The sequence below is a fragment of the Mustela nivalis genome (genome assembly GCF_964662115.1).
Source record: "Mustela nivalis genome assembly, chromosome: 9".
Lineage (NCBI taxonomy): Eukaryota > Metazoa > Chordata > Mammalia > Carnivora > Mustelidae > Mustela > Mustela nivalis.
Genome location: NC_139028.1, coordinates 12,135,346 through 12,147,430, shown reverse-complemented (window position 1 = coordinate 12,147,430; position 12,085 = coordinate 12,135,346). Strand labels below are relative to the sequence as shown.

The following is a 12,085-nucleotide window of genomic DNA, read 5'->3' as shown; positions in this document are numbered from 1 at the left end:
TAGGATTTTTCTTGTCTGAGATGAAAGAGCCAATCTGGGGTGCCTGGGTGGGTCAGTTGATTAAGCATCTGCCTTTAGCTCAGGTCCTGATCTCCAGGTCCTGAAATCAAGCCCTGCCTTGGGTTGCCTGCTAAGCAAGGAGTCTGCTTCTCTTTCTCTCTCTCTCCCTCGACCCCCTCCCACTGCCTGTTCTCTCTCTCTCTAATTCAAATGAATAGAAAAAAATCTTAAAAAAAAAAAGAAAGAAAAGAAAGAAAGTGCAGAAGCTTTTGGATTGAGCAGGGATAAGTACAGTTTATGTCTGCGTAATCTGGACAGAGACACAGAATCACCTATGGAGCCTTGGTGCAGAGGACGTAGGCTTTGGATTTCCTGTCAGAAATCCTGTCTGCCTGGTTACATGATGCTTGTTCAGAAGTGAGGTCTCTGCTTCTATGGCCTTGATGAGACCTTACTGTGAAGTAGAGAAATGGAGCATTTTCTAGTTCACTGCAGTGGTACACACATCCATCTTTTTGGGTCCACCAAAAAAGAGGAATTAATGCCCATTTTTCTCTCTCTAAGGAGAACTGTCAGAAATGATGAAACATATGTTTATTTTAAAAGTTTCACATCTTTTGGTAGGGAAATGCTTTACAGTTGTTTTTTTTTTTTTTTTTTTTTTTTTTTTTTGCTTCAGAGTTATTTTAACCACTTTTTATGCTTGAAGTGATCTGTTCACTGCTGAGGTCATTCATTTCAATCTCGACCTTGAAACACTTTGCAGAAATGATTACAACAAGAGTACAAATTGTGATTTCTTAATTTCTTAAATAATTTTCTTCTATTAATTATTGTAAGGGATCTGAGTACATTACCAATTAATCATTAGTAGGAATGTTTATTTTATATCTAGTGACAAGGCACAACATTTGAATCTTAATGCTAAAACTTTTGAGAATTCCAGTATTTATATTAAAATTGAATTTTAAAAATAGATTCATTGTTTTAAGATGATGATTAAGTAACAGACTGCATAGTCATGACAAACTGGGCATATTTAAGTAAATGTCTGTTAACATTAACAAGGTTATATCAAGATAGTCTTACTGATAATTCATACTTATTATTGCTAGCTGTCAAGCTTAATAAGTTGCAGACAGGAAGATATGATTCCTTTCTATAATATAATAAAGCAGACAGAAGAATTAGGTTATGAAAAGACAGGGAGATGGTGAACATCTAACCAAATACAATTGAGTTGAAATCTTTTTTTTATCCATTTAATTCTATGGACCATGTTCATAGCAGCTTTGAGTCAGGAGAAGGTCTTAGGCAGTAAAGGAAGGGTCTGCAGAGGAACTGTGTTCCCAGAAAGGGTAAGATAGGGAGGAAGAGAAGCTGACCTTATGATGTGTGTGTGGGTGAGGGAAGTTTTTGAGGCACAAGGTACATCAGGAGTGAAAATGAGTAACAACAGAAATAGAAAAATTATAAAATCTTGGGGATTGATCATACTCTGGAGATTTTGGTTTAGAGGTGAGGGGTCTAGTCACGGAGAAGTTCAAGCAACTTGCTTTTGGTCACCCCAGCTGGTTATTAGCAGAGCAGCTGCTAGAGAGCAGAGCTTCCACACACATCAGTGGTTTTCCATGATATTTTGTGCCAGGGAATAATTCCAACATGTTAATTGTGTATGCAGTATTTATTTGTAATGCCACAAACCACTCACATTGTGATTTTAATTCATCAGATTTGTTTTTCTCTGTGTTTTTAGGACATTTGAGGACACTTAACAAGAGGCAGGCAGGAAACGTGTTTCAGTGGGCAAAGCATAGGCTCGGGACTCAGGACTGGAATGATGACTCGTGTTTATCACTCCATGACCCCCGCGAAGATGTTTGAAATCTCTGTGCAAGAATGTTCACATCTGTCATATCAGGATAATATGTCCAGTGGTGGCAATGAAAAGATTAAATGAAGCGAACGAACAGATCCTGGTCCATAGTAGGTTCTTGACAAATTTCAGTTCATCTTGGCTTACATAGATTTGGAAGGTGATGGTCTGGAAATAATTTAGAATGTAAAAGGTTTGGGTAAAAGGGGGAGAGAGGTAGTTAGCAATGTGAGAAAAGGCGGGTAGACCACAACTGAATCATTTACTGACAAAATACTGCTCTTATTAGACTTCTAAGGACAATTTTGTGGTCTACAAAAACATGTAGAAAGCGGCACAATGATTTTGAAATGTAGTCTGCACTTAGTATGTGAAAAAGAATCATAACTTAAGTCAAGTGTGTAGAGAACTAATGATGTTGAGGACAAAATGGCTGGGTATCATAGGAGGCATTGACTTCTAGGGTCTTTTAGAGGAGGATTGATTTCTGCAGGGCATGATGGAGAAGAGCCATATAGAGCCACTTAAGAAAGAGAGGGTTGTCTATCAGAGGCACCAAAAGACACAGAATACTTTTCCCTTTCTCTTACTTTCTTGCCTATAGTAGCATCCACAAGAAGCAACCATCCCATTCATAACTCATAAGGATCTTTCTGGAACAAATTCTACTAAGTGTTGCATTAACTTTATTATTTTCCTTCCAGCACTAAGCCCCTTTGCGTTTTCTTGTTTTGAGTGACAAGTACTTCATTGTTTCAGCATGGTTTTATGATGGCGTAGAACCAGAGGATGGAGGTCTGCATTGTCTCCCATGTGTCCTTTCACATATGAACAAAGCAGACGGTTCTTCGCAAGTTGTTATAATCCTTAATATCTAGTTTCACTTACAAAATTATACAAAAACATGAAGCATAGTATCTTCACTCTTATTTGTTCACAGACTTTCACCAAAGAGGTGTGTTTGCCCTCTTTTCAGCAAGACAATGTGAGAAAGTGAGAGGTATAGGCAGATCTCATTCAGGGAAATGTGTCTGTGGAGTTAAACTGCTGGTGAAGGGTGTGTGTGTGTGTGTGTGTGTGTGTGTGTGTGTGTGTGTAATTTTCTAGGTTAGGGATCCAGAAAAACTTGCCCTACTTAAGCATTCACCAGCTACTACATTTCATTAGAGAACTTGCTTTAATGTTACATGTACAGTTCCTGGGAGGAACCAGATTTATGTAAAGGCTGACTATAGGGAGAGATCTCCTCAGGTTTCTGATATCAGGAGGAGCTCTGCTCCAAGGAACACTTACACAGATGTTGCAAGTTTTCTTGCCGGAGACTTAGATGGATGAAAAGAAATTAGGAAAGAGTTTGAAGCTCTGAAATGCAAAGAATTGGGGGAGTGAGGACTGCCTGTAGTTTTTATTTGAATTTGATAGAGGTTGATTTTTTTTTTTTTTAACTATTCTGGGAAGGATGAACATCAAATTAAATGAGAAATGTAAATGACAGGAGTTTACAAATAATGGTATTGTAGAGGAAGGTAAGGCACACACAACAGTGTTATGTTTAAAGGGGGCATAGTTACCATCTTAATTAAGATGGAGAATCTGTTTGCTTTTTAAAAAATATTTTGGAGGGGCACCTGGGTGGCTCAGTGGGTTAAGCCTCTGCCTTTGGCTCAGGTCATGATCCCAGGGTCCTGGGATCGAGCCCCACATCGGGCTCTCTGCGCTGCAGGGAGCCTGCTTCCTCCTCTATCTCTGCCTGCCTCTCTGCCTACTTGTGATCTCTGTCAGATAAATAAAGAAAAAATCTTAAAAAAAATATTTTGGAGCATTCCTTCCTTTTTTATTGGTGTAAAATTGGTGTATAACATTATATTCATTTCGGGAGTACAGCCTAATGATTTGGTTTTTGTATATGCTACAAAGTGATTATTACCGTGAATCTAATGATCATCCATCACTACGCCGTTGACCCCCTTCACCCTTTTTACCTACTCCCTCCTGTCTCCCCCTCTGATAACGGCCAGTCTGTTCTCTGTATCAATGAGATTTGTTTAATTTCTTCCTTTGCTTCATTTTTCAAATTTTTGCATATAAGTGAAGTCATATAGTATTTCTCTTTCTTTGTAGGAGTTATTTCACTTAGCATAATATCCTCAAGGTCCATCCATGTTGTTGTAAATGGCAAGATTTCATTCTTTTTTTTTGGCTGAGTAGTATTCAACTATATCTATAACTATCTAACATCTTTATCCACTCCTCCTTTGGCGGACACTTAGGTTGGTTCCATATTGGCTATTCTAATAACACTGCAATTGAACATAGGGATACGTGTATATTTTTAGATTAGCGGTGGGTGTTTTTTTTTTTTTTTTTTTTTTTTTTTAAGATTTTGTTTGTTTGACAGAGAGAGAGAGAGAGAGCGTGAACACAAGCAGGGGCAGTGGGAGAGGGAGAAGCAGGCTTCCTCCTGAGCAGGGAGCCCGATGCAGGACTTGACTGCAGAATCCCAGGGTCATGACCTGAGCTGAAGACACACACTTAACTGACCAAGCCACCCAGGCACCCCTACATGAGTGTTTTTATTTTCTTTGGATAAGTACCCAGAAGTAGATTAGCTGGATCATATGGTAATTCCATTTTTACTTTTTTGAGGGACCTCCAGCCCTTTTCCATAGTGGCTGTACCAATTTACATTCCCACCAGCAGTGCTCAAAGATTCTCCTCCAAATCCTCTCCAACACTTGCTGTTTCTTTTCTCTTTTTTTTTTTTTAAGATTTTATTTATTTATCAGAGAGAGAGGGGGAGAGAGCGAGCACAGGCAGACAGAATGGCAGGCAGAGGCAGAGGGAGAAGCAGGCTCCCCACTGAGCAAGGAGCCCGATGTGGGACTCGATCCCAGGACGCTGGGATCATGACCTGAGCCAAAGGCAGCTGCTTAACCAACTGAGCCACCCAGGCGTCCCTTCTCTTTTTTGATAATAGCCATTTTAACAGTTACAAGGTGACAACTCACCACGGTTCTTATTTGCATTTCCCTAATAATGAGTGATGTTGAGCATCTTTTCATGTGTCTGTTGGCCATCTGTAGGTCTTCCTTGGGAAAATATTTAGATCCTCTGCCCACTTTTTTTTTAAATTTTTTATTTTTTATAAACATATATTTTTAGTCCCCAGGGGTACAGGTCTGTGAATCACCAGGTTTACACACTTCACAGCACTCACCAAAGCACATACCCTCCCCAATGTCCATAATCCCACCCCCTTCTCCCAAACCCCCTCCCCCCAGCAACCCACAGTTTGTTTTGTGAGATTAAGAGTCACTTATGGTTTGTCTCCCTCCCATTCCCATCTTGTTTCATTTATTCTTCTCCTACCCACTTAAGCCCCCATGTTGCATCACCACTTCCTCATATCAGGGAGATCATATGATAGTTGTCTTTCTCTGCTTGACTTATTTCGCTAAGCATGATACGCTCTAGTTCCATCCATGTTGTCGCAAATGGCAAGATTTCATTTCTTTTGATGGCTGCATAGTATTCCATTGTGTATATATACCACATCTTCTTGATCCATTCTTCTGTTGATGGACATCTAGGTTCTTTCCATAGTTTGGCTATTGTGGACATTGCTGATATAAACATTCGGGTGCACGTGCCCCTTTGGATCACTACGTTTGTATCTTTAGGATAAATACCCAATAGTGCAATTGCTGGGTCATAGGGCAGTTCTATTTTCAACATTTTGAGGAACCTCCATGCTGTTTTCCAGAGTGGCTGCACCAGCTTGCATTCCCACCAACAGTGTAGGAGGGTTCCCCTTTCTCCCTCTGCCCACTTTTTAATTGGGTTGTTTTGTTTTTGTTTTTGCTATTGAGTTGTTAGAGCACTTTATGTATTTTGGGTATTAATCCCTTATCAGATATATGATTTCCAAATATTTTCTCCCATTTAGTAGGTTGCCTTTTCATTTTGTTGATAGTTTGCTATGCAAAAGCTTTTCTATTTGAAGTTCTCTTACTTGTTTGTTTTGGGTGTTGTTGCCTTTGTTTCTATTTTTTTTTAAAGGTTTTTATTAATTTGAGATAGAGAAAGTACGCGACTGCACAAGCAGGGGGAGCAGCAGAGGGAGAGGAACAAGTAGAATCCCTGATGAACTGGGAACCTGATATGGGGCTCGATCCCAGGACCTTGGTATCATGACCTAAGCCCAAGGCAGATGCTTAACCAACTGAGCCACCTAGGGCACCCCTTTTGCCTTTACTTTTAGTTAGAACCAAACATTCATTGCTAAGATGTCAAGGAGCTCACTATGTTTTCTTCTAAAAATTTTATGGTTTCAGGTCTCCTATTCACATCTAACTCATTTAGAGCTAATTTTTGTGTGTGGTGTAAGATGATGATCTTGTTTCGTTCCGTTCATGTGACTGTCCAGTTATCCCAACACCATTGAAATGTTCATTCGCATTGTGTATTCTTGGCTCCTCGGTCATAAATTAATTAACCGTGAGACTGTTTTCTTATTAAGGAATCCTTTCCAGTGCTTGATCAATCTGCAGTGAGTCCTCAGGTGCCCTCACCAGCCTCATTAACAAACCAACTACATTCCTGTATTTTCTTTCTCCAGTAGGAGACTGGGCTTTAAGGAATTTATTGAAGCATGATACGTCTAGCAGGACTAGACTTGTGGGCATAAGTCTGTGCAAGTTTTTTTTCCTAAAGTCAGAACACAAACTCTTCCTTATAAGGCTTTTTTTTTTTTTTTTAATTATGAGAACAGTTTGCATTTCTTTTTGAGTATAGAACATAGCATTCTTCATACTGGGAGCTTTTGAACCCTAGTCCTGCGCAGAAATACAAAGGAAACTCTTGAAAGTAATACAGATGATCTACTGTCTATATTTAGACCTCCATTTGTTTATAGTTTAAAAATCACTGGGAAAACCATGATGAAAGGCAGGGTAATTTATACAGAAAATTGTGAGACTGCTTCATCTGGTACGTTCTGTAAGAGTCTTTGATGCAAATGGTTCACATAAAGCAAAAATGTCCCAGCGGTTCAGAGTTCTTTCTGGCGGTAAACTTCCAGTGTAAACAGGAAGACTTCTCAGGCCTCTTGTGGATTTTACAAACAAACGATGCTCATTGCTGTTGTACTCAGTCATTTTCACTGTGAGGCAAGAGGTGGAATGTTTAGGAAATGTTCTGATTTTAAGTTCAGCATACAGGTATTTACCGTCACCGTGAAAGAACTTGTGCGCTCATGTGTGCGCTCAAGCAGAAGTTCAGGAGAAGAGTGTGAAGGGCGTAGGTTACTTAGTATCCTTAGTAGAAGCTATGAAAGGCCATGACAGAAGAACTGACCAATTACATCATCATTATAAAGAAGCGAACTAAGAACCACCATTCACGCTGTGACGGATATTGCACAGCGAGATTATTGAACAGTTTCTCCCAAGTTAGAATAATGGAATTTTCAAAAGAACCATCCATTGTATTTCAGGGGAAAAAAGGGACCAGAGAAACTTTTTTTTGCAAAATCGATGACTATTCTTTATGATAAGAAGTATAACTTTTGTCTAATTTTCAGTGGAAACAAATACATATAGAGTTAAAGAAAGTAATGGGAAAATCAACAGGAGATATACTGCACAGTCAAAATAATCATAGTAATAATAATTATTATTATACATAATTATGTATAATAGTAACTGTAATTATAATAATCATTATTTTAAAAGAAAACGAGGCCTGAATTTCCAGTGCTAAGAGAACCTATGCAGTTAGTGATTTATTCAGTACGTTGAGAAAGAATATATATATTTTTGAAGGGACGTATGTGAGAGCACACACTTTTTATAACTTTAATGTCTATTTAAAATCTGAGAATAAGGGTGTCTCTAAATTAACTGAGTGGATGTTTTCCAAAATATAAAAGGAAACCTCGAATAGCATTTCTATTTATTTGGGTCCTCATAAACAACTGGGAAGAATTAGAGTTTAAAAGCAAACGAGTAGGGTATAGAGCAAAGGTGTCGTGTGTGTGTGTGTGTGTGTGTGTGTGTGTGTGTGTGTGAGAGAGAGAGAGAGAGAGAGAGTAAATACACTCAGTAAACTTCATCTGCTTTCACCTTGGAAGGACTAGTTCTTTAAAAAACAAAACAAAACAAAACAAAAAACGCTTTGGCTTCTGTATCCTTGAGCAACTGAAGCTGGAGCCCCTGAACTTTTCTTTCCAGAGGAGTGGAGAAGGTCCTCATCTGCTTTGCTGCCGGGGGAAGCACAGTCTGGGACCCGTCTTGGCGACACCCTTATTTGCGCCTTCTTCCCATCCCTTTCCCTAATGTCAGAACAAATCCGAGGCTTTTCTGGAGCTAAATAAGCAGGCGCAGTGGGGCCGGGCGCTGAGAGCGGCTGCTGGTTTGCCAGGAGGCAAGCTTTGTGGAATGAAGCAGCCTCACCGCAAACTGGCGGCAAGAGATGAGCTCGCGCGGTGGCGAGTCCCTTCCCGAGCTTGGAAAAGCCTTTCTCCCCGTTCTCCTTAAGCTTTCGGAGCAGCACTGGGCAGCCAAGTGCAAACGGATCGCGTGTTCGGCGCACAGAGCAGGGAGAATGAGAGAGGGATGGAATCACTCCCTGGTGCTCCCCCGTCCGGGTCTTAGGTAGTGGAGGCTGCGGAGGAACTGTCCCCAGCCCGCGACGCCGGCCCACGCGGCTGCAGGTGGCACGCGGAGCTGTCCAGCACTCGTGCGGTGCCGGCGGGAGCCCCCAGCCCCGCGCGCCCAGCGCGCCGGTGCTCAGCAATAGGGCTTTCGCCCAGCAGATACTGTCCTCATTCGCTGCCTCCCGGCCCTGGGCTCGCTCCGAGCCCACGCGGCCTCGACCCAGGCGAACGCTCAGCCCCCGGAGCTGCTACCGCATGATGGGTGCCAACCCGTTGCCCCTTCACATCCCTGGGAAGAGTCTCCTCCGGAATGGGCGGGCTAGACCCACTGGCCTTTCTCCTTGCCACAGAACTTAAATAAACTCGGAGGAGGGCAGGAAAGGACAGCCATGGACCCGAACTCCCCCACTTCGCGCCCTCAGGCTTTCCAGAGGTGGCTCCGGAGGGAGGTCTTCCGCCGTCGCCCCGCGCCCCTCTCCCTCACGGCGCCCAGCGCGGCCGGACCGCTCCCGGCTGCCGCTCCCGCGGACCAGGGCTGGGGCATTTGGCGTTGGGGCCCTTTGGACTGATCCAAGCCACCGTGCGCTCCTCCTCGGAGGAGGGAAAGGTGGGAGCGGGGAGGGCGCACAGAGGACGGCAACCAAGTGTCCTCGTTGCTCCTGAAACGTGGCGACAGGCGAGGCAGAGACTCGCAATGAGTATGATGGCGACACGTGATACCGGCGGAGGGAGCGCATGGGGGGGGGCGGGGGGGACGATAAAGGGAGAAGGAGGGAGGCGGGCAGCGAGGGGAGAGAGGCGGGAGGCGAGGGGCGGGAGGAGAGCGGGGAAGGGGGGCGCGATCGGCGCGCGGGCGGCAGAAGCTCTGCCTCCCAGACCGCACGGGTCGCAGCCCCGCCGCCCGGCCGCCCGCGGTCGCACGCTCGCAGCCTCCCCGCGACCGGAGCGCGGCGCACTGCCCGGCGCCCAGGCGAGCGCAGAGGCGGCGCCGCGCGAGCAGCAGCGGAGGCGGCGGCGGCCCCGAGCCCAGCCCGCTGCCCGCCACCCGCCGCCGCGCCCGGGCCCCAAGTTCCCGCCATGAGCAGCCGCCTCTGCGGGCTCCGCGGCTCCGGGGACTCCCTCCCGGCCGGGCGCCACCGCACAGCCCCGCGGCCCCGACGCGCCTAACGCCGCCGCCCGCCGGTCCCCCTGCCGCCGCCGCCGCCGCCCGCGCCCCCGCCGCCGCCTCGGCCGCCGCAGCGCCGCCCGCAGCATGTCTCGGAGGAAGATCTCGTCCGAGTCCTTCAGCTCGCTGGGCTCCGACTACCTGGAGACCAGCCCCGAGGACGACGGGGAGTGCCCCCTGTCCAGGCTCTGCTGGAACGGCAGCCGCAGCCCGCCCGGGCCGCCCGAGCCCCGCGCGGCCGCCGCCGTCGCCCCGGCCCCGGCCGCCGCCTCCTCCGCCGCCGCCGCTGCCGCCGCCGCCGCCGCCGCCACGGCCGGGGCCAGGAGGGCGCAGCGCCGGAGGCGGGTCAACCTGGACTCGCTGGGCGAGAGCATCAGCCGCCTCACGGCGCCCTCGGTGAGCGGGGGGCCGGAGCCCCGGGGTCGGGAAAGTTGGCGCCGGGAGCGCGGAGGCGTGCGCGCCGAGCCCGGCCGCTGGGGGGCGAGCCGGCCGCGCCCCGGGCCTCGGTGCCCCGCGGACCCCCGGCCGCCCCGGACCCCTGCGCCCGGCCGGAGGGGGGCGTGAGAGCGCGGCGGGCGCGGGAGGGGAGAATCACTCTGCCGGGGGGGTCCTCATTGGGGGCCCTGGACGCCCACCCCTAAAAAGCCGTGCGCTCGGCTTGGTGTGGGTCACCCCGGCGGCCCCGGAGCTCCTCCACACCCACCTGTTCTCTTTCCCCCAAACTTTCCCAGGCACTGTGTTCTGTACTTGCCCTTTCTGGGTCTTTCATCTCTGTTCTGCAGGATCCCAAAGGAGCCCCTACCCCTTCCAGGAAACTCTTCCGCTCTTTTTTCCCACACTCTCTTGGTCTTCGTGTGACCTTCTCTGACATCTCCGCATTCCACAGGCTCTCTGCCTTCTGTGTCGCATCCCCTTTCTCAAGAATCTTCAGGAACTGGCTGTCAGATACTTTTTTTTTTTTTCTTTTTTCTTTTTTTTTTTTTTTTTTTGAGTTGCTTTCAGATGATGAAACCTCTGGCCTCTTGTTTTCTCCCCACCCCACTGCCTTTTCTCCCCCCCCCCGCCCCCCCCCTCCCGAGCATTTACTGGCTCAACTTTCTTCTCTGGGCAAAGCCGGTGCCTGCTTTGCTAAACCCGTCTGGTGTTTCTTGCCCCCCTACCTCCTCCTTCACTTCCTTTTCCCTGGGCCTTTCAGTGCCCCCCCCCCCCCCCCGTCTCATTTTGTCGTGGCTACCTTCTGTTAGACCCTTTATAACTATCTGTTCAATGAATCGCTGTCTCCCCAGCCCTCTCTAAACTTGTGTTCATTCGGGGTGTCTGTAGCAGCAGTTTGAGGTGTATTCCCGGCTCCCCCGCGTTCTAGACATTTTTCCGGAGCGCTTCTGCCTCTTCCCTGCCTGGGTTATTGGGCTGCCCTTGACTTTTACCAATTCAGGGATGCCAGACCTCCGTTTTGGTCTTTCTGGGACCGATGGGCACTGTTTGGAAGGAATCCACTGCACTGCAGACAGAATCTTAAGGAGACGGACTGTCAAAGCTCCATTCACCTTTTATTCTCATGCCAGTCTCGTGTCCAAGGGCTACAGTTCCTGACAGAACTTCTACCTATGCACCCCTGGGACTCTTCTTACTTTCTCCCAGTTACCAAAAGTGAATGGGAACATTGATCTTGTTTGACTTCTCTGGAGTCTCACTTTTCAAAGCGCTCTTGCAGTCGAGGGTAGGAGGGACCTGAGAAACACGGGGTTTCAGGGTCCCCAGGGACAGGGTATTAGTACCAGGCAGTCCTACGAATATCTCCATGGCTCTTGCATTAATGAAGAATGACCTTTTCTTTCTTTTAGCAGTGAATCATCTTATTTACTTGTGCATTTTCTCTTCAACGTATCTTTTTCCACCTCTTTCACTGATAACCTAGTAACAAAACTCTGATGGGATTCCCTACTCTTCCCTACTCTTCGCTCTTCTTTACTGCAAATATTTCCCAAGAAAGATGATCTTAGGAACTATTGGATGTGGCCAGCTGTTGAAATTATATGCCTTTAGGAAAGCAGGACAGTCATCCTGCACGTCTGTGGTTTTGTGTTAGTATCTAAAGCAACATTTGTGCAATGTAGTAATTCGTCAGTACAACAGATTCGTATCTGATACTGTGATTTCACTAAAGATAATGAGGAGTTTGGGGAGGTTGTTTTTATAATCTCTGAGTTTTCCTTTTGCCTGCAAATCAGAATTTACAGATCTCCATGGCATGTATCTCTGGTAGTACCTGTGTAATTGGAGATTCTTTTCAACAACTTATGTGAGAGGTGGATAGACTAAACTGAATCCCAGTATTTGCTGTCAGAGTAAGAAGGAGGAAATCGTTTCTGGCTTTTACCTTTACAAG

The 12,085-nt window shown here is 46.4% G+C and overlaps 1 protein-coding gene and 1 long non-coding RNA gene across 3 annotated transcripts in view; both read left to right on the top strand.

The window, feature by feature from the left end:
• Positions 1-1,974, top strand: part of LOC309840580 — a 28,039-nt gene extending 26,065 nt beyond the window's left edge. The window contains exon 3 of the long non-coding RNA XR_014298672.1: positions 1,757-1,974. This is a non-coding gene — a long non-coding RNA (uncharacterized lncRNA). The remainder of the gene's footprint in view (positions 1-1,756) is intronic.
• Positions 1,975-9,660: 7,686 nt separating this feature from the next.
• GUCY1A2 (guanylate cyclase 1 soluble subunit alpha 2) overlaps positions 9,661-12,085 on the top strand; it is a 325,417-nt gene continuing 322,992 nt past the window's right edge. Inside the window, exon 1 of one of the 2 annotated variants that reach the window (XM_082684207.1) lies at positions 9,661-10,092. In XM_082684207.1, the coding sequence (XP_082540333.1) occupies positions 9,784-10,092 (309 nt within the window). In that variant the 5' untranslated portion in view covers positions 9,661-9,783. The remainder of the gene's footprint in view (positions 10,093-12,085) is intronic. The other variant, XM_082684206.1, reaches the window with a different exon arrangement.